At 42.4% G+C, this 26,911-nt stretch overlaps 1 protein-coding gene across 2 annotated transcripts in view; it reads left to right on the forward strand.

The window, feature by feature from the left end:
* Nucleotides 1–26,911, forward strand: part of MTUS2 (microtubule associated scaffold protein 2) — a 508,660-nt gene that overhangs the window by 420,892 nt on the left and 60,857 nt on the right. The window contains exon 1 of one of the 2 annotated variants that reach the window (XM_033104384.1): nt 22,084–22,478. The exons of the other annotated variant lie outside the window; for it this stretch is intronic. Coding sequence (XP_032960275.1) covers nt 22,425–22,478 — 54 coding nt within the window. The 5' untranslated portion in view covers nt 22,084–22,424. Of the gene's footprint in view, nt 1–22,083; nt 22,479–26,911 lie in introns of those variants that run through there. 2 annotated transcript variants of the gene reach the window in all.

Genomic DNA, 26,911 nt, shown 5'->3' on the forward strand with positions numbered 1-26,911 from the left:
CTTTCCACTCTGCATTCCCACCACTGCAGGCCTGCCGTCTTCCCCCACTAGTTTCAGAGGGAGGACCAGCCCCTCTCCTTGTAGAACCCACTGTGAGGTGTGCACAGGGGGCGTAGGGAGAGGGCCGCGGGCCTGGGCTGCGCTGGAAAAGGAGACACGGCCAGAGAACCAGCACCTTCCAGCCCCATCTGCTTCTTACATCCTGGAAAACCATCCACAGGCGATGTGCACAGAAAGGAAACATTTATCTTCAACTTCTAACCGTCCACTTTTTCTCAGTAATAAGCAAACTTACTCTTGCAAAACCTACAAAGTAGTTCACGAACAGCTATTTTGGGGCTGCTTTGAAATAAGTTGACCTATATTGTATATAATTATACCTGGAGTGGGGTTGCGTTTTGAAAAATGCTTTTAGGCTAACGAATACATTTTCAGTAGAGCACAGCAAAATCCCCAAAGAAAAGGAGAAAAGAAAATCTGTGTGTATTTATAAAATATCCTCTGTGTGTGAAAATCTTTTGTGAGAGGTAGACAGCAAGGGAAACTATTACAGCCAGAAGAATAATCTTTTCTACCGGAAGAGACTTCTGCGCAACAAAACAAGCTAACGACAGGTTCCATTTACTTACCCTTGCCCGGGGGATATCCTGTGTTCATCAGACTCCTGAAATGATCTGACTTTTCTGATATAATCATGACTTGTGCCCCCACTCAATAAAAATACCAGCTTTTCGTAACCCAGGATCTGACCTATTCCATTGTGTCCAGAGGAAGCTAGCTTTGGATGCGGTTTGAGCGGTGGAGAGTCGGTGACACGAGCTAAATCCAAACTGAATTCTGAATTCCTTTGCCCATTTTCAGTCTGGGTGCCCTGAGCGCTACCGGGTAAAATAAAGGTCTTTGCTACTTGGGATCCCCAAGGACTGCGTTCTGTGTGGTTTGTTTCTCTTGTCTTCAGTCCTGACGGCAGCTTGGGCACCTGGGACCTGTCCAGCCACAGCTGCTGACATCACTCCAGGGACACGCACCACAGGAGGCCAGGGCCTCCACCAGACACAGCCTTGTCTGCTTAGCCTGGAAATCATCCACACATGGCAGCCCAAGCCTCAGACCCCGCCGGCAACGCCCCAGCCCTGTTCCTGGGCAGGGGATCAGGTGTCAAGGCCAGGGGATGAGGAGTTTGATCAGATACCGAGGGTTGGGGGGGATTCTCACTAAACTGACTTGGCAGGATCCCTGCTGGCTGGAGGATGCTTGGTGTGCCAAAGACAGGGCCCAAGGACGAGGCCTGGAGGTAGACAGGGCGCAGAGGAGCCCAAATAAGGTTTGGTCAGGAGAGTCTTTGTCACGTTTTATTGGTCAGCAAATTTTAATGCGGGGTGAATTTTTTCTGTATTTATTAATGTGGAGTATTTGTGCGCCCCCCTTGAGCAATGAGTCCAGCTGTTCTATTGCTCCCCTGAAACGGAGTAACTCCAACAAGCCTGCATTCTAAACAGCAGAGATGTGGGGCGTGGAGAAGGCATGGCAGCTGTATCCCTCTTGGTTAGCCAAGCTCCGAGCTCTGTGGAGAGCAGACTCACAGTCCCCGATAGGGCTGCTCCCTCCACACACTGGAGGGGTGGGGGGTCACGGAGTGGGGGGTGGGAGTGGGGGGTGGGGAAACGACTCCTTTTGCTGATATGTCTTGCCATCGTGTCTTGGTAGATTTTCCACTCTGAGGGCTTAGGGCTCAAAGCCCTAGAGTCTTGCAGTTTCCATGTATTCATTCCACAGATATTTGTTGACATCCTGCTGTGTGTGACGCAGGATGGAGTTGGCAGGGAGGGGGCAACAGCTGACATGTAAAGCCATTGAGCCGACAGGTATGTGTACAATCAGAGCTGTACTGGGCGGGCCGCCGAGAGACTCCTGTGCCCACCGTGAGGGCACACGGAGGCAGAGCTGAGCTCTCACAGGAGCAGAGGGGTAAGTCCTTCTAAGGAGGTAACCACTGAACTGAACTGAGAACTGAAGCATCTCTGCAGTCAACCAGGAGGAAAAGGAAGAGCAACCGAAGCAGTGCAGCTTCGGCGGGTGGCTGGGAGACAGCAGGCGGGAGCACCTGGTGGGACTGTCAGCATGACGGAGGGAGAGGACACCACGGGGGTCTGGAGTCAGGAGCTCATGGGGACTTAACAGGTAGAGTGTTAGTGAGTGCTGCTTTTATCCTAACAGTGACAGAGAGCAGGTTAAGCTGTGGGGGGAGGGGTGTCACAATCAGTCTCGTGTGCCCAGGAGGGTCACTCTTGCACATAATGACCAGAGGATGGAGAGGGGCTGGAGTGAGTTCAAGGAGACCAGGGAGGGGCCGTTAGAGTAATGAGATGAGAGATGATGGCATCCTGGGCACCTGTGAAGTGGGGCGGAGCAGGTAAAGTACTTGGCGGGAGGAAACAGTAGGACTGGGTGACGGCTTGGCTATGGGAGTGCTTAGGAAAGGGGTCTGGGGAGAGCTTGGCTTCACGTTGCTCAGCTGGGCGGATGGTGACGCCATTTACCCAGACGGCTGTGGGGCACTTCACAGTCTGAGGGGCGACAGTTCTATCAGTGGCAGTCAACACTGGAAAATCCTACTAGTGATATTTGCATCTAGTCATATAAAAACTAGTAACTGTTAGCCTGTCACAACTAGAAATACAGCACATATATGTGCTGGTGTCACAGCTTTGCTCTGAACGTGTGTTTACTGGAGCACAGAACTTTGTCATGTCGCCCTGTAAAATTGCAGCCATGAGGCTCTGAAGACCCCGCACAGCCCCTACCCCCAAAGCCCAAAATGGATTGTCCCTCGATGTCACCAACCTGTGTGGAATTAACCCAGGGGTCGGGGAGACCGCCAGGCTGGCGAAGTTGTAACTCATTTCAGATCTGTTCTCAACCTCAGTGGATTTCCCTGAGTTGCCATTCAGTTTAGCGCCGTGACAGGCTACTGTGAAGTTGCTAATATCACCAGCGGGAAAATTAAGATGGTCTGAGGAAGGTTGGTTTTGTTCTGTTCTCAGAGAAGGCGGAGGTGGGTGGGCTTCTCTGGGCTAATCAGGGAAGGCTGGTCTGAAGAGGTGACTTGAGTGACGGGAAGGAAGCAGCTTTCCGAAAATACGGAGGGAAGAAGGTTCCAGCCAAAGGGAACTTGCAATGCACAGGTCCTGAGACAGCAGTGGGTTTGATGCATTTGAGAAATGGCAAGGAGGTGTGGCTGGAATGCCAGGAATAAGAAGGAAAATAGAAGCAAATAAAGACCAAGAGTGGGCAGGACTGAGATCACCTGCAGGTGGCTTATTTGCTGTGGTAAGCGCCACTGAAAGGTTTTAACGTAGATGGTCCACGGCCTGGTTGCATGTTTAAAAGACTGCCCTGGCTGCTCTGTGGAAAGTGGATTGTGGGAGGCAAGAGTGAGTATAGGAGGGCAGTTCTGAGGCTCGTACATAACCCAGGTAAGAGGTCTGGTGGTTTGGACCAGGGTGATGGGAGAGGAGGGGGTGAAAGCTGGAGTTGGGATACTCGTGTATGTGGAAGGTGGAGCAAGTATGTTGATGGATCAGATTGGGAGGAGGTAGTGAAGGGAAAGAGACGAATCAGAGATGCTTCCTTGGTTCTTGGTCTGGACAGTGAGTGAATTGTCGTGCTATTAACAGAGATGAAGAAAACTGGGGGAGGTGCCAGTTGAAAAGGTGTGCTCTCCTCACTCTAAGGATACATACAGAGTCACAGCTGAGTTTTACTTTATTAAGAAAATCCAGCCAAAGCAATCTTGAGAAAGAAGTACAAAGTTGGAGGCATCACTGTATTTCAAACTATATTACAAAGCTATAGTAATCAAAACAGTATGGCATTGGCATACAAACAGACACTGTGCAGCAAAGGAAACAATCAACAAAGGAAAAGGTACCTACTGAGTGGGAGAAAGTTTTTGCAAATCATATATCTGATAAGGGGTTAATATTCAAAATTTATAAAGAATTCATACAACTCAATAGCAAAAACAAAAAAACAACAATCTGGTTAGAAAATGGGCAGAAGCTCTGAATAGACATTTTCCAACAAAGACATGCAGATGGCCAACACATACACGAAAAGATATTCAACATCACTAATCATCAGGGAAATGCAAATCTAAACCACAATAAGATCTTACCTCATACCTGTCAGAATGGCTATTATTAAAAAGACTAGAAATAACAAGTGTTGGTGAGGATGTGGAGAAAAGGGAACCCTCATGCACTGTTGGTGGGAATATTAATTGGTGCAGCCTCTACGGAAAACAAAAAATTGATAATAGAACTACCATATGATCCAACAGTTACAATTCTGAGTATTTATCCAAGAAAATAAAAACACTAACTCAAAAAGATATATGCATGCCTATGTTCATTGCAGTGTTATTTACAATAACTAAAATATGGAAGCAACCTAAGTGTCTATTAATAGATGAATGGATAAAGAAAATGTGAGATTTTATATATAGTATATGTAATAGAATATTATTCAGCTATAAAAAGAATGAAATCCTGACCTTTGCGACAACGTAAATGAACCTTGTGTGCATTATGCTAAGTGAAATAAGTCAGACGGAGAAATACAGTATGATCTCATTTATATGTGGAATCAAAACAAAAAACCAAAACAAAACAAAAACAAGCTCATAAAGACAGAGAACAGACTGGTAGTTGCCAGACAGTGGTGGGAAATGGAGAAGGGCGGGGTGAACTGGGTAAAGGGGAGGTCAAAAGGTACAAACTTCCAGTTATAAAGTAAATAAGTCCTGGGCATGTAATGTATGGCATGGTGACTAAGGTTAATAACACTGTATTGCATATTTAAAAGTTGCTAAGAGAGTAGATCTTAAAAATCCTCATGACAAGGAAAAAATATTTTAACTATAAATGATGACAGACGTTACCTAGACTTATCGTGGCGATCATTTCACAGTATATACAGATAGCAAATCATTATGTTGTGCACTTGAAACTAATAAAATGAACATATCAATTACACCTCAATTTTTAAAAAATAAAGAAAAGGAGAAAAAAGAAAATGCATAGCATTTGTGCGGGCAGGGTCAGGATTACTATTCAGGGTAGAAATCCATACTTACCCTGGGTCCCCTAAGCTATGCTGCCATGCAGCTTAACCCTTCTGGGAGGCTGCTTCTTTTGCTTTAATGGCTGTTTTAAGAAGACAAGAGCATAAATAATTCTTGTTGTCAGGATTCATTAATACATTTATCATGTAGGGGAAACATTGTCACGCTTTCAAAATATGATGTCTATCAGATCTTTTAAAATTGGTGCCCTGCAAAGTTTATCAGCAGCACACGGAGAAAAGGAGAAAAAAAAGTCCTGTCTATGTCTCATGCCCTCAAGTTCGAAACAAAATAACACCCAGCTAGGACTCCTACACTGAGACAGTTTTGGGGTCTGGCTTTACAAGCTTCATGAACCTGACCACAGTTGTTTTTGGACTAAGAAACTTGTATGTTTGTATACCTGTGCTCAGCTGTGGTTAGGATGTCAGTCAGTCACCCGCTGGGGACAGAACAGGCCAGACCTGATAAAAAGACTTTTCAAAAGAAGAGTCACATGGTTTGCATTATCTAGAAGCTCATAATACAAAGAAGGGAAGAGTACCACCTTCTGAGACACTCAAAGACACACAGGGGACACATACTCCACATGGGCCAACTCCTGGGCTGTAGAGTTTGTTCTCTGGCATTTAACTCTGCGTGGGTAAATGCTGTGTTGAAAAAAATCCCACAGTCACTAGGTTAGCCTGGAATAGTGCCCGTATCTAGTAGGCATTCAACAGTTTTTGTTGAATGACTGGATGGCATGAAAAGAATTATTACAAACGTCATACATGTTGTAACAGACATCTAAAATGGCATTAGGAATTAAGATGGTGACTATCAAGTGCTTGATCTACTTTTTAATGAAATGAAATTCAGGAAGGATTTGTTGTGTAGCTCACCACGGTGACTGCATGGAATCCAAGGCAGAACTCCAGTCAGAATAGTCGTGGTATATAGTGTGGTTTGGCTTGCAGCACTTGTGGTCACAAACATTTTCTCCAGATATGTGTACCGCGTGTCTGCAATTCCCCAAGTCAAACACTTTGGGGATGGGGGTCAGGGGTGAGCCAGTGACCAGGCAATGGAACAGGGTTTTCGTCCTTGGTCGACTCCCTGGGAGGCAGCCTTCACCCAGGCCCATGGGGCAGCCTCTCTCTAGGACCTACATTGCGTTAGGATACGTGAGGCCGTTCCCATGTACCCACGCTTTGGTCTCATCCCTGGAATCCCTGGGATGAGATCAGTCACCATCAAACACAAGCCAGCCCTCCTCCACCCATGGCGACCTCATCCCTCCTGTGAACTTGTCCTTGGTTGAGTCCCTTAGAAACAGAGTCCAACACAGGGATCCGAGTACATGAATTACTGGGGAATTGTGTTCCGCGAAGACGCATAAGGGAGTAAGGGAAGCCGGATAGAGAGACGGCAGGGCTGCTGGGGCCACAGCCATACTCCCCAGTGAGAATCTGCTGCTTCAAAGTGCAAAGCAGCCTGCCGTGGGCTATCTGTGCCTCCTTTCTAGAGTTAGGAAGCGTAAGTACAGCGATTTGTCCTTTACTTCGGAGAAGACATTCTGCCTTGCCACGGACTCCTGGACCCCTGAAAACTTGATCGATGTGTCAGGCACTTATCTTTGAAGCATTTATCACTCACCTTCTGGAGCACATGTGTCTTACCAAGGACTTCAGTGCACTCGCCAACTTTTCCTCATCCCATGGGTGCAACGTGATTTCCTCATGGAGTGGTCCAGTGTGATACTCTGCAAATGTCCCTTCACACTTGACTATGACGGAGAGCAGAAGAGTGAACGTGGCCCTGGTAACGGCAGTGAGTAATGCTCATCCCAGGAGGGTTAACTGTTTTTGAGCCTCCATGTTGTCTGGTGCAGAGAAGAATCTGTCTGCCAACGTAGTAGCCACATAGCACACACCCGAGCCGTGTCCAGCTGCTGTAGTAAATATTATACGTCAGGTGCGTTTTCCAGCTGTTCGGTCAGGCTTGTGCTGGGTGGGGAGTGTTTCACCATGACCCATCTGTTCCTCCGGGACCAGACTGGTGAATTTTGGGGCTAGGATGAGGACCGCCAGCCTGAGAGTGGTGCGAACCTCTGCATTCCTTCTAGGATACAATAGTGTTTATCGTTTACTATCTTACCTCGGGTACAGAGGACAGTTTCAAGGACAGCTGCCTGACTTTCCCACTATAGTTCTTACTCCACAGGCAAAGGGACCAGTGTGAGGGTTCTGCCCGTTGCCAAGTGCATCTCTTCTGATCACACTTTCATGAATTAAGGGAATAATCACTGAGGTCCATGGACTCTGTGGACCGCTTTGCTTTGAACCTGGGCCAGGACTTCATTTGTTGCCTAAGTCCCCCCATGCTCCTGCTCTAAGGTGTGTGTGTGTGTGTGTGTGACGGTGCTTAGTACCAGCATACTGGGTACCAGTGTCTGCTACTGCCCTGGACCCTATACCCCTTAGAACGGATGTTCCTACTTTGCTCTGATGAATGTTTGATTGCCCTGATCTGTCATTTTCTCTTCAAAGCACCAATGCCGCTCTGCAACATAGGACGGTTACCCCACAGGGTTGTCCAGTCTAGAGGTGAAGAGATTTAGTACCCCACGCCAGTCAGTGGCTGGCCCTGGTAGCGGTGGGGAGTGGCAGTCTCATGCCTCATCAGCCTTTCGGAACCACCTCTAGAGTTTAAACCTAGATTTTGAACAGAATGAGGGAGGGATAAAGGTTGGGTAGAGAAAAGAATAGCTTTATCTCCTTCCCCTAGGCCATGTGCTCGTGACAAAATAGAACAGGCAAGGCAAACAGCTGATCAATCGCCAAAAAGAAGACACATTCAAAGCAGCATTGTAAGCTAAACATCTAATAAACGGGAAAGCCGAGTCTCCTTCTGCCCGCCTCAGAACCCCTTCTCTTGGAGTCAGTCCTTGGTTAACTCCAAAGGAGAGGTCACTACAGACATGCTCAGTAATGAGTTCCTTTTTTAAACAAATGTAGGTACAGTTATTAAGCCTGAAGAAGCTTTTCTTATTGTTCATCATTCCTATATTCATTGTGGAACTACAGAGTTCCTGATCATTCTTTAGACGCCGACCAATAAATCTTTGGTTGGCTTCCATATTTCCAGGAAGAGAAAATAATCCAGCATACATTCAATGAAAGAGTCAAATCACCTGTTTTTCAGCCACTGGGGAGTAACTGAGTGTTCTTGGGGAATTTGTGAATAATTAATTTCATTTAAACGATCAGTACTTGTAATCATGTTAAGTAGCTATAGCTTATGCATTTTGATTTGCTTCTTAATGAAATAATTTTAGCAGAACCTATGCAAAATTTTTCAACTTTACATCATATTGACCACCTGTTCTTAGAACATTGATAAGCATCACAATTTTTAAAATAAGAATGTCAAGTTCAATACTGTTTTTTGTTTATTATAACAGAAACCCAAATTACATAGCACAGCCCTCCCAAAAAAGTTAGCTTCTGAAGTTCTAGGTATATTTTAATCCTCGGAGTGTAAGTGACTTATAAGAGCTTTCAGAAACGACTGTGTATACTTCAGTAGTGAGAGCAGAACCGTCACCGGCTGCAGGTTTTCCCTGTCAGTGGGCCACTGTTCTTCTGCATGTGACATACCCTAGACATACCGGAAACTGGAAGAAATTATATCATGACAACCATGCGCTAGGTAGCTAAGTTTAATAAACCTTACCATCTTGCCACATTTGCCTTAGATGTTTTATTTCAAAAATAAAATCTTGCAGAGAAAGATGAAGCCCCTTGCCTTTGTCTCCATGATCGAAGGTCATGCCTCCCAAGAAGAAACCCATGCGGCGTTAGTCATCTATTATTGAGTAACAGATAACCACTAAACATAGCAGCTGAAAACTGCAGACCTTTATTACCTCTCACAGTTTCTGAGGGTCAGGTAGCCAGTAGAGACTTAGCTGGTAGAAGCTGGTGTTTCCGGTTCTGTCATGACATCTCAAGGTCACGGTCATCTCAAAGTCAGACTGGGGCTAAGAATCCTCCTCCAACCTCACTCACGTTGGCAGAGCTCAGCCCCTCGCTGGCTGCAGGCTTCGGTCCTCACGTTGGGGCCCTTTGCCTAGAGCTGCTCACAAGGCGGCAACTGGCTTTCCCCACAGCAACAGATCAGAGACTCAGAATGGGATGCTAAAGAGGGAAGCCATAGTCTTTGATAACCTAATTTGGAAGTGACATAGCGTCATTTCTGCCAGACTATACTGTTGATGACACACACCAACCCTAATACACACCAGGAGTGCACAATGGTGTGGGTGCCAGAAGGTGGTCCTCACGGGCACCATCTTGAAGACTCGAGACTTGAAGACTTGAAGAATTCTTTTATATTTTGACCACATAAATAAATATTTATAACAAACTACACAGCATTGCTTTTTGCAAGTTTTTTGACCTATGTAAGTATCATCCTGCATACAGACTTCTGTTTGTGAGATGTTTCAGTGTTGGTTCACGTAGGTCTCACTCATCCATTTTTCTCTGCCGCATGGAATCCCTCTATATCACTATGTCATAATTTAGATGTCTAGCATTTAATGAAGACAGATTGTTTTCATATTTCACTATTAAAAATGAGCTGAACCTTCTTAAACATGTTGACTTGTGTACATGTACACACATTTTCCTCTAAGGTACATACTTAGACGTGGAATTCCTGAGTCCGAATGTGTATGTATCTTCAACTTTGTTAAAGTGCCGTGTTGTTCTCCAAAGTGGTTGTCCTAATTTGTACATCTAGCTGCTATGTGATTGTGTCCTTTACTCCATATCCTGACCAATGGAGATATTATCAGACTCTAATTCTTGCCAATCTGTTGGTGTGAATCAGTATCTCATTGTGGCTTTTCACTATTATTTAAGAATTGAGTATATTTTTGTATGTTTATGGATTATTTGAGTTTCCTCTTCTAAGAATTACTTCTTCATATCCCTTGTTCTTTTGTCTATTGTGTTATTTGTGTTTTTCATACCAATAAGAAATAATTTTTACATATTTTAGATACTAACCATTCATGACTTAAATGTATTACAATCAGTTTCTCCCAGTTTGTGACGTGTTTTCACTTTATTTCAGTATCTTTTGATGAACCAAATTTCTAATTTTAATGGGAGTCAAATTTATCATTGTTTTTTTCTTGATTACACATTATTTGTGTGTGTGTGTGTCTTGATAAAAAGAAAAATACTTTCTCCCTATAAAGGCATAATAATATGTTGTTATAATCTTTTCTAATGTTTTAATTTCCTATTTAAGTTGTTCATACAATTGGAATTTATTTGTGTTAGGCCACCACTTTTATTTGTTTTCATGTGGGTAATCATGTGTCCCAGCCCCTTGTATTAAATAGCCCTCCTTTTCTCACTGTGTAAAATGACATCTTTGTCATTTATCAAGTTTCTACATGTGTGTAGCTGGCTACTTGTGTAGACATTGAAGACCTGAGATGAGCTGGGCCTCCGATCCCACACCGTAGTGTTTACTCTCTCCTGCCCGTTAGCTTATGTCACTCCTTTTTCCAACAGTGAGAAACATGAGTCTCGTATGTTTCTATTGCTCTTTCCTACAATAAACACAGAGTAGTATCAATTGTCTCCCCGTGGTGTACAATTCTTTTTGTCTTTAGCCTTATAATACAGACGGCGCCAAAAAAATGTATACACATTTTAAGAAAGGAAAAAACTATTGAAATTGTGATACTCAATATATACCGATAACAAAAGATGAATACAAGTCACATTTGACGTCTGCAATTACAAGAGGTGCTCAAAGTGGTTCCCATGAGTGTCCAGACACTTCTGATTACGGAGAACTACTGCTTGAGCAACGTTGACCACAGTGTCCACTTGTATACATTTTTTTTTGGCACCCCCGGTATATAGTCAAGATACTATTTTCCAAAGTTACTTACTTTTTCTTCCCCATCAGTGTATGTTATTCATTTATAAAGCAAACAAACAAACAAAACAGGTTGATTGTATTCCATTTTGGGGTCTCCACACATCCTGGTTGATTTTAATTATTTCTTATTTTAATGACTATGTGATACATTGGCATGGCTTTAACACAAAATACACAAAAAGGAAAACTCGGAGAAGTGTCACTCTCTCCTCATCCCTTGTATTGCATTCCTGTTCCTCTTCTTTCTGCTTCATTCCCACCAACCCTCTTGTGGTGAGATTCGTTCTGGTCTACAAATACATGTTTATTTCCTTATTGTCTTCCTTGCCTAGAAGATAGGATACTATAGTATAGATATTATTTTGCACCTTGTTTGTTTGTTTTTCACCTAACAGGATATTCTGGAATTCATTCCAAATAAGTTCATATACATTTTCATTCCTTTAAAAAAAAACACACACAAAAAAAAAAACCACTGCATACTACTCCATTGTATTTATTGAACCACTCTCCTATGTATGGGCATTTAGGTTGCTTTTTAAATATTTTTCAACTACAAACAATGGTATAATGAACAACCTGTGCATTGTTAGAGATGTATCTTCAAGGCAAAATCCTAGATGTACAATTTCTAGGTCAAAAAGTAAGAACACATATAGTTTTATTGGATTTTGCCAAATTTCCCTACAAAGGGTTGGCACCAGTTTGCATTGCCAGCGGCACTATGAGTGTCCCCAAAGCCTTGCCAGTCAAATAAGTTGTCATGCTTTTTCATGTTAGCCGACCCAACAGGTGAGGAACAGTTTGTCAATGTGGTTTGCATTTCTCTAATTAGAAGAAACTCTGAACAATTTTTGTATGTGAAAGGGCTATTTTTATATTTTTTGTAGATCGTTGGTTTCCCATTTTTCTTTTGGTTTTTTGGTCCTTCGTTCTGCAATTTTGGAGAGTTCTTTATATCTTAGGGATGTTAGCCCTTTATCGATAACACATGCTGCAAATATTTTCTCCTACTCTGTCAGTTATCTTTTGACCATGTCTATGGTAGTTTTTATCATGAAAACTTATAAAAATTTTTATATAGTCAAACGTATTGGGTTTTTTTTATTATTATTGCCTCTATTTTTAGTGTGAGGAAGTATTTCGCACAGTAATGTTAAAGAGAAATCACTCTTCTTTTTCTTTCTCCGGTACTTGTATGGTTTTACTTTTAAATTTGGGTCCCTGATCCCTTTGGAATTTATTCTTGGGTGTGGTGTGAGTTGTAGATCAAATTTTATCTTTACCCAAATGGCTACCCAGCACCAGGTACTCAAAGGCTATCTTTGTCCCGGTGATTTGAGATGCCAGCTTTATCATATACCAAATTTCCATATGTCCATAGGTCTATTTCAGGGTTTTCTTTTCTATTCCACTGGTCTATGGTCTGTTTGTAGGCCAGTGCCACACCATTTTAATTATAGAGGCTTTGTATTATGTTTTAATGTCTGATAGGTCTAGCCCCTCTACATTAATTTTCTTTTTTAGTATTTTCCTGGATAGTCTTTCACAATTGTTTTGCTAAATAAAATTTAATATCAATGTACCTAACTCCATAAAACAAAGGCTTGTTGGTTTTTTAATGGGATTACATTAAATTTATCAATTAACTGAGAACTCACATCTTTATGATGCTAACTCATACTTTCAATAACATAAGATGCTTTCAATTTGTTTAAGTCTGCTTTTTTGTTTTTCCAGAGTAATTTTATATACATAAAATTTTGCATATTTTTGATAAGTTTAGTCCTATGTATTTAATCTTCTTTGTTGCTATTATAAATTGGGGTTTCTCTTCCATTATTTCTCTAGTTATCATTTGTGTGTGTGAAGACTATTGACTTGCCTGTTGACTTTATATCTTGCTACTTTACTGAATTCTTGTACTGTTTGAATCAGTTTCATCATTGATCATTGATTTTCTAGAGATTTCCAGTTATACTATTATATCATGTAAAGATAGATTTTTACTTTTTTTTTTACCCAAAGTTTTTTCTCTAATTAATTTCTAATTACACTGGCTAATACCACTAGTACAGTACTGAATAGTAGTAGATATGGTAGATATCCTTGTCTTCCTGCTTTGAATGGAAATTCCTCTACTGTTTCTACATTAAGTAAAATGATGGCTTTAGGACTAATTTTTTTTTCTTTTTCTTTTTTACCGTGTTAAGGTGTTTTATCATGTTATGGAAGTGTCCTTCAGTTTTCTATTTTCTTGTGTGCTGTTAACAGGAATAGGTATTGAATTTTTACTGAAGTCTTTGGGAGCTTCTGTGGAGATAATCATGTATCTCCCTTTGACCTGTCAGTATTGATTTTCTGATATTGAAACAACCTTAAATTACTGAGATAAATCCTAATTGGTCATGGTGTATTATTTTTTTTAAGTGGTATTGGATTCTATTTGCTAATATTTTATGTAGTCTTTTTACTTCAGTATTCATGAGTGACAACAGTCTGCAGTTTTTTTCCCCTACTTTTTGGGGGGAGTCTTCATCAGGTTTAGGTATCAAAATTAGGTTATACATGCTCAAGTTATTAAAAGATAAAGAAGTTCTTTATTTTTGTATTAGTATTTTGTACTAGTATTCTATTTGTTTCTGTAACAAATCACTACAAGCTTAGCAGCTTAAAACAAGCAAAACAGGTTGATTTAAGCCCATTTTGGGTTTAAATTTTCTCTTATTTGTATAGTGGTCTGTAATTTAGCCTCTTATGATTTTTAATTCTTTTATCTTTTTCTCCTTTGTCATTTCTTATTTTATTTGTACTTTCTCTCTTTTTTCTTGTTCAAGTTAGCTCGTGGTTTGCTATTTTTTTGTTAAGTTTTTCAATTAAGAAATGTTTGGAGATATGGAGATAGGTAGATTCTGTTGTCTCCCTTCATTCTCTTTCTAATCTCTGCTGTATATGGAGACTAGCTCCTTCTTTAAGACATTTGTGGGCCTTCATTCATTTATTCATTAACCCACTAACTAGTTATCCAGACTACTCTGTGCCAGGCACTGTGCAAAGTAGAGAACGCAGCAGGGAGGGAACATTCAAAATCCCAACCTGACAGAACATTCTAGTAGATAGAGATAAACAGCAAACAAATAAATAAGTTACGCTGAATATCCTGGGGAAGAAAACAATCAAGACAAGGGGTATCGGGACTATGGGGGTAGGTGAGGATGTTTTGTAAATTTACAGAGTCATTATGGAATGCTTCCTGGTTAGGTGACAGTCATGAGGGAACAAGGTATGGCACCTGGAAGAAAGGGTATTCAAGCACAAGGATCAGTGAGAACAAACTGCCTGTGGTGGGAAAACACTTCCCTTGTTGGCAGCACAGCAAGGAGGCCAGCATGGCGGGGGCGGGTAAGGGATGGGGCGAGTACTAGATAATGAGATCAGAGAGGAACACACGAGACCAACTCAAGGCCGTGGAAAGGACTTTGGATTTCATTCTGAATAAAAAGAGAAGTTAGCGGAGGATAGAGGATTGAGGAGAGACATACTCTGACTTCTATTTATAAAATTTCTCCCAGCCTAGCTTATGGAGAATAGGCTGGAGGGAGGGGCAAGGTAGAATAGGAATAATAACGGCGGCTATTGCCGCAATCCAAGTGAAATGTGATGGCAGCTCAGACCAGGACACTTATGGCAGAGCTGTAAGAGGTGGTTAGATTCTTGATCTGTTTTTAAGGTAGAGCTGACAGGACTTGCTGCTGGATTGTATGTAGGATTATAGTTCATTATATTATTTTCAAAGAACTATGGTCACCGTCACTGTAGGTGTCGACTTTTTGCACACATCACATGTCATCACTAGTTGTGGGCACCCACTGTTTCCTTCCCTGAAGTGGGAGCATATGTGGGGATCGGGGGTGTGGAGCCGCAGGAACACTGTGTGGGGTCCTTGGGTGAAGGCTGTGTGGCAATCCAGAGCGAGCGTCGCTAACAACTCATGGGCCCACACAGGTAAGTGGCCAGGCTCTTACCCTCCGTGGAAAGAAGAGAACGAGAGAGAGGAAATGGTAAGGTGGCTGTGAGCATCAGCTTTCTTCCATTCTTATAAAAGGTAATGGTGGAAAGTGGTCCCCTTCAAATCGTGTGCTTTTTCAGAGCTCCCAATCTAAAGAAAAGTCCAGGTGGGTATGGGAGCAGTGTCTCCATCTTCGCTTAACAATGTCTGTGCAGTCAGACACATGGATTTCTGTCCCTCGGGGCTGTGAACACCCTCCAGATGTTACAGCCACCGCTATGTTGCTGCACATTAGCAGAGTCTCGATGTCCTGAAGTTCTTCAACTTTAACCAGGGTCAGTCCACCCGATCTTTAACGTGTTTATTCAACATGTACTGGTACTTACTGTGTACCTAGTACTGTGCTAAGTGATAAGGCTATAGGCAGATGGTCATTGCTCTCGTGGAGCTGGTAACCTAGTAGGAAGACGGATATTAGACAAACAGATCAGATAACTATTAATTGCCATGGTGAGAAATGCTACAAAAGAGGTGAAGTGTCTGGGAGAACCTCAGTCTGGTTAAGGGGTTGGGGACTAGTCTTACCCAAGGTAAGAAGTCACATGCTGAGATCAGTGATATGTTACTCCCTTTTCAGCAGTGGCCCCAGGCTGTTACTGGGGAGACTGCTGTTTTGTCACAGGATAGCAAAGATTATCAGAGCCCTGGAACAGACACCTCGGTTGGTTATAGACACCATTTCAGGGTCCAGGTTCTTTCTTCCCTCCTTTGTAATGGCAGTCATCTTATAGTCCTGTGGTCGTCCTTCTCATCTGATTTGTGTCAAAGAGACAGATGCACCTTGGAGCTTTGCCAAGTGCTCCCTGTCTCTGTATCTGAGCTTCCTGTCAGTTATCCAGTTGTGTCCAGTTATTTATCCACAGGTAGTAGAGATCATTGTGAATTTCACTTCTCTTCCGAGAGTAGTCAACTCTTCTGAACAGTATGCAGAAACTTAAGGAGGATACCTCTCCTGCAATCATCCTAGTCACTGACTTAAAAGGAAAAAATAAAAGTACTGTCAAAGATCAACAGACAGAAAAAAGGTTGCCACATAAGTAGCAACCTTCCTTCTTGGGTATTACAGAAAAGTGATATTTTTAACGGTTCTCTTTTGACAACTATGTAAGAACAGAATAGTACATAGGTCCTTTTTTTTAGTTCCTTAATATTCTAAATCCTGGTGAGCCCATCAAAGGTGGTTTAGAATATCTATTGTCTGTGTGCAGATGATGGCTACCACCCATCACCTCCAGTTTAAAGATTTCTGCTTTGCATTTTCCCTTTCCAGCCTGTTTTCATCTCACTAAAACCTCTAGGTGAATGGTGTTTGGTGAAAGCTACACATATTTTCCTGGCGGTCCCCTTTGCTAAAAACTCCAGTGCAAGAGCTCCAGCTCATATTTTAGACACATGGAAAAATGAGGAACCAAAATAAACACATGGTTGCCTTGACAATCTGTAAGAGGCTCTCTCATGATCATTTTTCCTGGGTTTCTTTGGAAATAAATAGTGAGACACAGATACAATTTCTATCATGTGGACCTTATGCAAGTGGTGCCCTGGCTCGCAAGTGACACAAAATACCAAATGTCCCCTGGCCAGAAGCCACCTTTACTCCGTGGACTCCTCCAGGTCCCACCCCGTATCAGCTCAGGGCATGGTCACTGAGACCTGTTCTCAAGGCAGATCTGGTGTTGTGGGTGTGAGAGTGAGCGAGGCACAGCAAGGGGGCTGTGATATTTGGGGCATGTAAGCAAATAGTATTACATGAAGCAGAATGTCGCTAACAAGAGCAAGTATACAGAATGGCAGGAAATCACAGGAAAGGAGGAAATTCACTCCAAACGAGAGGACCAGGCAAAGGAGGTGGAGTGGTGCTCACCGGACTGGGGAGCAGAGTTTGCGCAGGAGGAGACTTGAGTCTGACAGGGGTGATTGGGGTGGGGGATGGGTAAGGAAGTCCAAGCTGAAGACAGAGAAACAGAAATAATAAAATTGAACACTTTAACACTGACTTGTACACTTGGCTTCTCCTATGTCAGTTCAAGATATTTGCTTATTGGTCTGTAAATGTACATTTAAAAAGAAAAATGCAGTAAGCTTCTTGTTCCAAGGTCAGAAAATGTGGGACATTGTCATAAATGTGTTTGAATTTCCTTTTACATTTTCATATGCTCAGAGTCCTCATCCAGATTATCAACTTACAAACTTGCCATTATGCAGGCCTTCCAGACAAAAAAGCTCAACCATTGCCATGTAATTGGTGAGCATAGTGGCCAACGACAAAAGCTTCCCAGTCAGGTCTGAGTTCAAGACCCCACTCGATCATTTCCTAGCTTTGTGTATACCTGACACGTTGTGCAACCTCTGCGCCTCAGTTTCCTCATCTGCAAAATGGGGTGATGATAAGGCTTATTTCACATTGTTTTGTGAGAGTCACATGAGATACTGCATGCCCTCTCTAAGCACGACGCCTGGCATCTATTAATGCCCAGTTAACATTCATTATTCGTGATTGCTCCAAGACATAGTGTTTGTAGGTTTTCTCTGAAGATATACCAATAGACCTCCATATAACTTTTCTAAATGTTCATTCTCCTCCAATGCAAGAAAATAAACCTGGAATAAAAACCATCACCAACTTTAAAAAATATTAAGAACAAAAAAGTTCCCAGATTTCATCAGCCTGTGAGGTCACAGGTTCCTTTTGTGCCAAATCACAATAGTCTAAACCCCCAGCTATGTGCCTTCAATGAGTTCAGTCTTTTCTCAGATATCCAAGCAGTTTTGGGACTGCTTAGAAAATGTTTATGTCAGAAGGGGCCTCCCCCTGAAGCCTTGGCTTGCCACCATGTTATAGAGTCCAGTTTATCTCCCTTAAAGTGAGTTTCGTTGAGCATTTTCCTCTTCTAAACACCCCATGAAAAGGAGCTGTTGCTTTCTCACCCCAGCCTAAGACCCCATCCTGCATTCTTCAATGGCTCTTTCAAGGACTTTTGTTTGTGGGAAGGATCACTTCCTTCAAGCGTCCTGTCACTCCTACCAGGGGGCTCTCAAAAGACAGCCCACAGCCTCGGATCAGATTGTGGTATCTAATTTCCATTCCCAGCTAGGAGGAACCAGGGCTGCTGGAGGGAATGGCTGCTCCCAGGTCTGTAGCAGAAATACTCAAGATGAGCCTAGAGTACCGTGTTGTGTCAGAAAGCAAGGAAGGTAGACGAATGAGTTGTGTCAAACAGACACGGGGACCAACAAGAAGGTGCTCCCATTGGCGAAAGATGAGATAAGAATACTAAAGGCAACTCATTAGAATACATTGTGTATTAACATAAAAACATGAGTTCATAATGGTGTTTTGAAAAAGTGAGAGAAAGCAAACCTCATCGGGTACCATGGCAACAGCAAGTTTCATTCAGAGAATAGGTGCTTAGAAGGAAAGGACTAAGCATTTATCCTCTTTCCTGTATAAACTGTATTGACATCACCCTAGTTGATGATGAAAAATTATTTTCTCATACAAAAATTCCAGCTAATACATGCCAAAGGGTGATAGAATCAGATCCTGTAACTTCCAATGAAATAATTGATTCGGGTAATGATCATTCACAGATGAAATCACTAAATGAAAGGTTGATGGGAAGTTGATAATGGAGGAGAGGAGGCCGTCACATCTGAGCCAGGAGAGCTGCCCTCAAAGTGCAACACCCAGTTGTGGTGTGCTTCCTGCTGGGCGGCAGCTGGATGCCCACAATGTCACATCTGAGGTATTGCTGCCCAAATAAATTGGGCCTGAATCTCATCCAGCCCCAAGAATAAATGTCACTTACAGGGACGTAGGGGGAGTAAAAGGACATTACAAGAAAGCAAAGAGGCATCTCCAGAATATGGGACATTCTGCAACAAGTCAGTGACATAGGGGAAGGGGAGGGCAGGGGCAGACCCCCCTGTTGATTAAAGAGGCTAAGAGACTCAATACCTAATATTATATGTGGACGTAGTTTGAGTCCTAATTCAAGAAAACCAACTGTAGACTAATTTTCTTTCAGAAACCAGGGAAATTTTGTTTTGGATTAGGTATTAGATGCCAAGAAAATGTCAATTTTGTTTGATGTTTTAATGGCATTGTTGTTATGTAAAAATGTTCCTAATTTTCAACGGTGCATACTAAAGTATGTAGGGCTTTGCTTTAAAATACTTTAATAAATTTAAAAAGAAAAGGCACAGGCGAAAATAAAGAGACGAAATTTTGATAATTGTTGGAACTGGGTGATTGGATATATGAAAAAAACGTTTTAAAAGTTCAGATGAAAGAAATGTGCCAAAATCTTGACGACTGTTGAAAGTGGAAATGGGTTTATAAAGGCCCTTTGTATTTATCACTCTATTTTTTAGTATGTTTAACGTTTTTTCAACATATAAAGAAAACAAATACTGCAGAATTCTAAGACGTTGGTACATTTCTCAAAATCTGGGTTATTTGCTCTGAGATCTTAGCCTCCTGTGTGAGATTTCAGCATGGCCTTCTCAGATGGACTGAGCCAGCCCCAGTCCCGCCCTCTGTGGCGCCCTCTGTGGACAAGAAGAGAAACTGACTGTCTTCCTTCTCTGGGCAGCCTCCCCCAGAGGCTGTGTGACCAAGCTCTCTCCTACATTGTCCAAAAACGAGCAGTAGTTTGCTAGTAAGGTGCAATCTACATCCTAATTTAGAAAGAAACAGCTTCCTAAGGTGTGGAAAGGCAACTATGCTCCAAGGAAGCGTTCTTCACATTACTGGGGGGAATTGAGCTTCTTGGAGCCTCCCTTCCCACTGGCTCCTTCCGCAGTAGGACCTGTGCTTTATCTTGATCTACTGGGCAGTGACTTTCTGCCTCCAGTTGAATGCAAGCCACCACATTTTGTATTTTTAATTGTGATCAACTACACATGGAATTTTTTTTTTACCATTTTAACCATGTACGTGTATACAGTTCAATAGCATTCAGTACAGTCACATTATTCTGCAACCCAATCTCTAGAATTCTTTTCATCTTGCAAAACTGTGATTCTGTCCCCAATAAACACTAAGTCCCCATCTCCACCTCCTCGCAGCCCCTGGCAGCCACCGTTCTACTTCTGTCTCTATGGATTTGACTGCTCTAGGTCCCTCCTATCAGTGGAATCACACAGTATTTGTCTTTTATGACTGGCCCGTTTCATTAGCATCATGTCCTCAACGTTCATCCATGTTGTAGCACGTGACAGGATTTCCTTCCTTTTCAGAGGCTGAATAACATTCCGTGGTATGGATAGAACACATCTCGTCTATCTGTTCTCCATTGATGGATACTTGGGTTGCTTCCACCTTTTGCCTGCAGGGACTAATGCTGCAAACATGGGTGCCCCAGGGCACCGCTTCTTGCAATATAAAGTTTTTCTCACAAGGTTTCAAAAATCCCGGAAACAGCCCTCAGCCCAGGTTCAAGTTCAAGGTCCTGTGAGCTTCTCTCCCTCAAAGCTCATTGCTGAGAAGGGCAAGCCTGTCTGAAAGGGAGGCACTCTGTACTCCTGACATCACAGAGCCCAGGCAGTGGTAGCTGCCTTCTTCCTACGCTTTGTTTTAAAACAAGAAAAACAATAAATGCTGGCAAGAGGGTAAAACATGGAAATTTACTCCCTTGCCCCTATTTCCCATTCCCTAAGGGTGGGCTGCTATTATATGAAAAGTGGGTCTCTTTCCAAAAAGCTTTATTCTAGACAGATGTATGTATGAGTCTAGTTTTGCTTTGTGTTTTAAAAAGTTTGTTTTCCCCTCGACAGTATATCACCTTTCCATGCTGTGGGAAGGGGTTGGGCATTTCTATGCGGTTTCCATTTCTAGGCGCTTACGGACAATGCTAGACTGAATCCCCTGGGGCATACATACACCCTTGCATGTTTAGGTACTGTGGTGGGGTAGAGTGGCAATGACAGCTCAAAGGGTATGTGCATTTCATATGTTGGGAGGGACAGCTATATTGCCCATCCAATGGACTGGGCTAATTTACTTGTTAGCTTACAAGGAAGATTTGAGTTTATTCTTTCAAGTTTAGGGCAAACATTCCAGTCTGTTCTTACTTGGTCACCAAATATCCTTGCTGTCTATACAAGCAAATCTAAACAGCCTGTGCTACTCAATTAAAATTTGCTTGGAAAAATCTCAAGTTAGTAAAATTATCTAATTTGAACGACTATTGTCTGCTTATAGCCTTAGGCAAATTTAATGGTCAAAAATCTAATTGTATGTTTCCGCAGGCGATACATTTCCGGATTTCTCCTTTGAGGTGTCAGGAAAGACAAAGTTAATCTTGTAAATATCCCCATCTTTACATACAGGATTGCATAAATATATTTTTAAGTGCCACATCTCTTTTGGAAAAAACTTTTGCTCCCTACCGCCTTCCCTTTTTGATTTTTAACTATTTGAAAAATTACAAATGGCCCAGAAAGATCAAGTTCTCTACGGCTTTTATGTTGACACGCAGGGAGAAATGTCTGCCTCAAACCCCAATTTTAATTACTCAGGCCACTTAAATGGTTTGTGAATGTCTGCCTAGGCAAGCAATTTCACAATTATATTTCAAATATAAAGATTTCATCAAACAAGGCAAAAATTGCTCCCGGCACACAAATTTGAAAATGAGTAATTGGTCCCAGAGGCAACCGATACCGGGCGAGGCGGAGGTACCGGAGGAAAGGCCGTGCACACCACGTTTATAAATATGTTTACTCTTCAGGAGAACAGCAAGCCCGCATTTGAGCAGAGCCAGGCCTGCGTCAGCGCTCCCCATCGTCCTCAGCCCAGGGAAGCCGTGGAAGCCCAGGCTCTTTTGTGCTCGGCGTCCTCTCCAGGCGTGTCTGCAGCGCGCAGGGGCGCCTACGCTCCCGGGGGGCGCGGGGAGCGGCTCCAGTAGGAGCAGGCTGGCTGTCCTCTGGGGGAGATGGCATCGGTACACTCTCGATTGTTATGCGACTATTGATTTGCCTCATCCTGAGGATTCCAGTGGCTAAGTGACCCTCCCTCCGCCTGTCCCCTCCCTCTCGGGCTCCCGCCCTCCCTCTCCCGCAGCAGGATCTAACCGCTGCCGCTGGGCGCCCCTCCTCTGGCTCTTCTGGCTCTTGGATTCCTGAAGTTATTAGGAGAAATAAGGTAGCCGATGGGGACCACATGGAAGTTGTGACAGCTCCCAGGCGCGCCCCTTTCGTTTGAGCCATTACCTCGCCTTAGGAATTACCGCTGACACGTTGAATGAAGGAGGTCCCAGTGCCAGCCAGCCTGCCGGGATGGGCCACTGCTGCTGCAAGCCTTATATCTGCCTTCAGTGCCTGGACAAGACGGTACTTTGCCTTCCCTCTCTCTCTTCTCCCCCTCCCCCTTTGAAAGGGCACGGAGACTGCCTGCGCTGCCACCTGGGTCCCTCTCCCCTTTGTTGGTGAGCAGGAGGCTGTCCTTCCTGGTTCCAGCGTGCTGGTCTCCTTCACTCTGCAGTGCCTTACATAACTCTGGGCTCCTGCAGCCTCAGATGTAACTGTTGCATTTCCCAGAAACAGTAGTCGGGCTCTGCTCAAACATCTTGAAACCCCAACTGCCAAGAAATCCTTGGAATATTCTTAGTGCATTTAATGCACCTGTGAGACCCGAGATACTCTAGGGGGGAGTTCATTTAGCTAGGCGTGTTTCTCTCTGCCAGCTGCTAACTTTGAAAGTTTACCGCTCTTTCTCACAAACAGCGTCCATCCGTGTAATTTATCTTCTAAAGGGCAGAGAAGAAAGCACCAGTGCAGTGATTCTCTCTGTGTTTCTTTGCATCACACGAGGTGAATAACACAGAGGTGAAAACTCACCAGCCAGCGTCTGTGGGTGTGTTCAGGTCCTCAGTGCAAGGAAACTCACAGCCAGGGTACTGGACATAGAATGCAAGCGAGAATTGTCTGGCAATTCCTGCACCGAGCCTTTCTTTGCTTTTGACATTTGCCTGTGAGCTTGCAGACGGATTAGGACATGCTTTTCATTTACTATTGGAAATGTGTTGGCAAGAAATCTTGTCTCTGTGATATATTTCATCCTCATGTTCATTTGGATTTCTCAAAGATGCATGAAATGGGATTTATTTAACAAGGGGTTGAAATTGCCTCTACCCATGTGAAAATCAGCTGTATAGACAGCTCAAGGTATAGTATGTAACCAAGTGAAGGGAAAAATATGGCCTAATATCAAACTCATTACAAGGAGGTCACTTGGGAACATCTTAGCGTCCAGTTCTGTTTATGAGCTCTGACCTAGGAGTACCACTGAGCAAAATTAAACGGGTATCTTTAGTCACCTAGTACTTTTGTTCCAAAAGAAATAACTGTTTCAATGGGTTTGCCTTTTGCTAGGTTTATGTACACATTTGTGTGCTTTTAACAAATAGAAATACAAAACATTTTCATGCCATGGTTTGCAAATCTAACACTGAAGTGATAAAGCCCTTTTTTTTTCCAAGAGAAGTAGCCACAAAAAGGTGTTGAAGGAAAATTTATAATTATAGTTATAATAAAAGGGAAGCATTTGCTACATGTAAAATATTATAATATTACTAGACCTTTCTACAAAATTTGTAGAAATAGAAGCTGTAATATGCAGACCTTTTTTGAGGAAAAAGTTTTAAAGTGAAACTGTCCTTTTTTGTTTCAAATCAAGTTCTTGAAAATCATGATCTCTGTGTCATTCTTTTTCATTCGGGGATTTTGGAAGATAATTAAATGTTATTTCATCTCTTTAACAGTGGGATGTTTAAGTAACTTTCAAACGTTTTAGTTTTGAAACTTCCAACTCAGTACAATTATTTTTTTACTGATGAAAGCTTAAAAGCTTATACTGCCTCTACCAATTTTCTCACTATGTTTACACCCACACTTGACTTTTCTTTGCTATGTTTTTGAATGGTATTCCTGATGGAGAAGTTGTACATATGTATTCATGGGTGCTCATTTTAGGAACTAAGGGCTTTCTTTTTTGAAATTAGAAGAAAACCATTGTTTTATTTAGTTGCCCACTTTTCCGGAGATCTTCACAGGCAATGTGCCAAAATCATTTGTTTATTCAGTAGTTACCTGCATTGCCTGCGAGGGGTGTTGTGGGATCCCTTTAAATCTCACAATAAACTTCTATAGTCCGTTAATCAGCTCTAAGAATTGCAGCAGCGTCATTGAAAGAGGCCTGATAAAGTTGTTTGTAAAGTTGTTTCTGGATAATTTAGCACAGCTTAATAACCCTTAAAAAAATAAAGAAACATTTCCTGAGAACTTTACATGGATACAAAATTAAAAACTTAATTTTGAGAAATAAAAAATAACGTTTTTAACAGTTTGATCAGGGTGCAGCTCAAGATATTCTGAAAAAAATGATACGACAATTAAAGATACTTTTAAGTACTCAGTTTCAGAGATGGGGATAAGAAATACAAATCTGAAGAGGTTTCTTTAGCATTAATTTATTGGGAGAAACTATAGCATCTTGCCTAGAGTATAAAGAATAAAAATGTGTTAAATGAACAAATGGTTTTTAAGAGCTGATTGTGCTTATGTGTTTACAACTTTTGTAAAACCTGTTCATTGACAATATTTATTACTGCTTGGCTCTGTGAGTAGGTATTATAGGGACTATCAAAGATTTCTTAAAAGGCACATTTTGCCCAACGGAGTTTACCAGTTATTTGTTTAGTTGTACTGCTACCTTTTTTGGAGAAATTATGACAAGTAGGCAACAATAACACATAAAGAGCAATTCAAACATTAGTACAAGAGTGGAGTATAATTAAGTGAAGTTATGTGGTTCTGACCGTACCTGTTTCTGGAACTTAGTGAAAGGAGAAATCAGTGCTGGGATCATACGCGAGGTTTTTTGGAACAAGTAGAACATGAATTGGGCTTTGAGGAGTGGGGAGGTGTGTTGAACTGGTGAGAAGAAGGCAGGCATGAGGTGTTTTGGCCGAGTTTGATGGAAGAAGAGGATAAACACTGTGGGGAGCTGAGCATAGAAGAAGTGAGGGGAGATATCTTCCAGGCTGAAAGCCAGGCGCAGGTTTTCCAACTTGTGTTAACAAGAAGTAGGGGTCCATCTTGGCCTTTTGAGCTGTCAATGTAAGAAATGTCCAAACCTGTAAAAAATTTGTATAAGAGTTTATTTGAGCCAAACTAATGACATGCTGGGAAGCAGGATCTCAAATGCTCCTGAGAACGACAGTTTTGCAGTTTCTTTTTATACATTTGGACTTAAAGGAGGAAGCATAAGGAAGACAACACGAAGGTGGGAGAAAGCAAGATACAGGATAGTCAACAGGAGGATGTGCTCTCTTAAGGGTGGTTACGCCTCTGTGGGGTCTGAAAAAGAGGATGAGTTTGGCATTTCAAAGGTGTGGTAGCCTAGATATGCAGGAACAGTGGACAAGGCTGGCGTAGGACAAAGATAAACCTTATCACAGGCGTAGGGCGTAACTACCCACTGTGACCTGGCCAGTTAGGGATTTATGATCCCATCACCCTGTGAGGTTACTTTCTTTCACATTTATTAGAGCTGCTTTTTCGTTCACAGAGCAGAATGGCAATCTTTAGAAAGACTTATTCTACAGGTATTTTGAAAGGAAAAGTATGCCCCAGTGAGGACTTTGGGACACCCAGATGGATCCCAAAGAGTTCATTCCTGGATCAAGCCAGCAGCTCGGCGTGTTCGGAAGCTCCTTACCCTTAACCTGCCAGAGCAGACCGTTCTTAGGTGCGTTGAGTTATGAAGAGAAATAAACTAGATGTGTAAACTAGAATGCCAACTTTTTTTTAACAGTAAGAGATAGAACTGACAAGCAAATGAGTGATAACCAGCCCAAGAAACTTGTTATTTCTTTTCAGTGTCAACATTTAGCATTATCAGACGCTTTGATGAGAATGTAATCTGAGCCACAATATTTAGGCATTCAGTCACCTAGTACTTTTGTTCCAAAAGAAATAACTGTTTCAATGGGTTTGCCTTTCGCTATGTTTATGTACACATTTGTGTGCTTGTAACAAATAGAAATACAGAACATTTTCATGCCATGGTTTGCAAATCTAACACTGAAGTGATGAAGCCCTTATTTTTCAAGAAACGTAGTCACAAAAAGATGTTGAAGGAAAATTTATAATTATAGTTATAATAAAAGGGAAGTATTTGCTACATGTAAAATATTATAATATTACTAAACCTAAAGAGTTCATTCCTGGATCAAGCCAGCAGCTCTGCGTGTTCGGAAGCTCCTTACCCGTAACCTGCCAGAGCAGACGGTCACAGAGCCTGGGGTGTCCATGAGCCACCAACCCTGGAGCCTGACCTTCATGCAGCTGAGAAGGCTGTGTGATTGTTATGGCTTCTTCTAAGCTCCCTTCGCATTGCTCACCTTAACTTGCTGGTTTCGTTTCTGCCTTGTCCCTTTAGGGGTTAATTTGCACATCTCGACCCTACCCTTTTCTGTAATGATCATAATCTCAGAGACTATCTTATTTCCCTTTTCTCTAAATTCTTGGTAGGGGCGGGAGTTGGGAGAGGGCCTCTCACTGTTCTCTCAGGTATGTGTGGGTGATCTGACAGTAATAGGTTTGGGAAGGTGATCAGAGGAAGATAGAATCCAGAAAGGTCAAGAAACTCCGCAAGGGATTCATAAATGGATGAAAAATCATGGTACTAGCTAATTTTCCTTCCTTTTGCTCACTCTGAGATCCAGGATTTCCCAGCATTACATTTGGAGTCCCATTCCTTC

The sequence above is a fragment of the Rhinolophus ferrumequinum genome, chromosome 4 (assembly GCF_004115265.2).
Source record: "Rhinolophus ferrumequinum isolate MPI-CBG mRhiFer1 chromosome 4, mRhiFer1_v1.p, whole genome shotgun sequence".
Taxonomy (NCBI): domain Eukaryota; kingdom Metazoa; phylum Chordata; class Mammalia; order Chiroptera; family Rhinolophidae; genus Rhinolophus; species Rhinolophus ferrumequinum.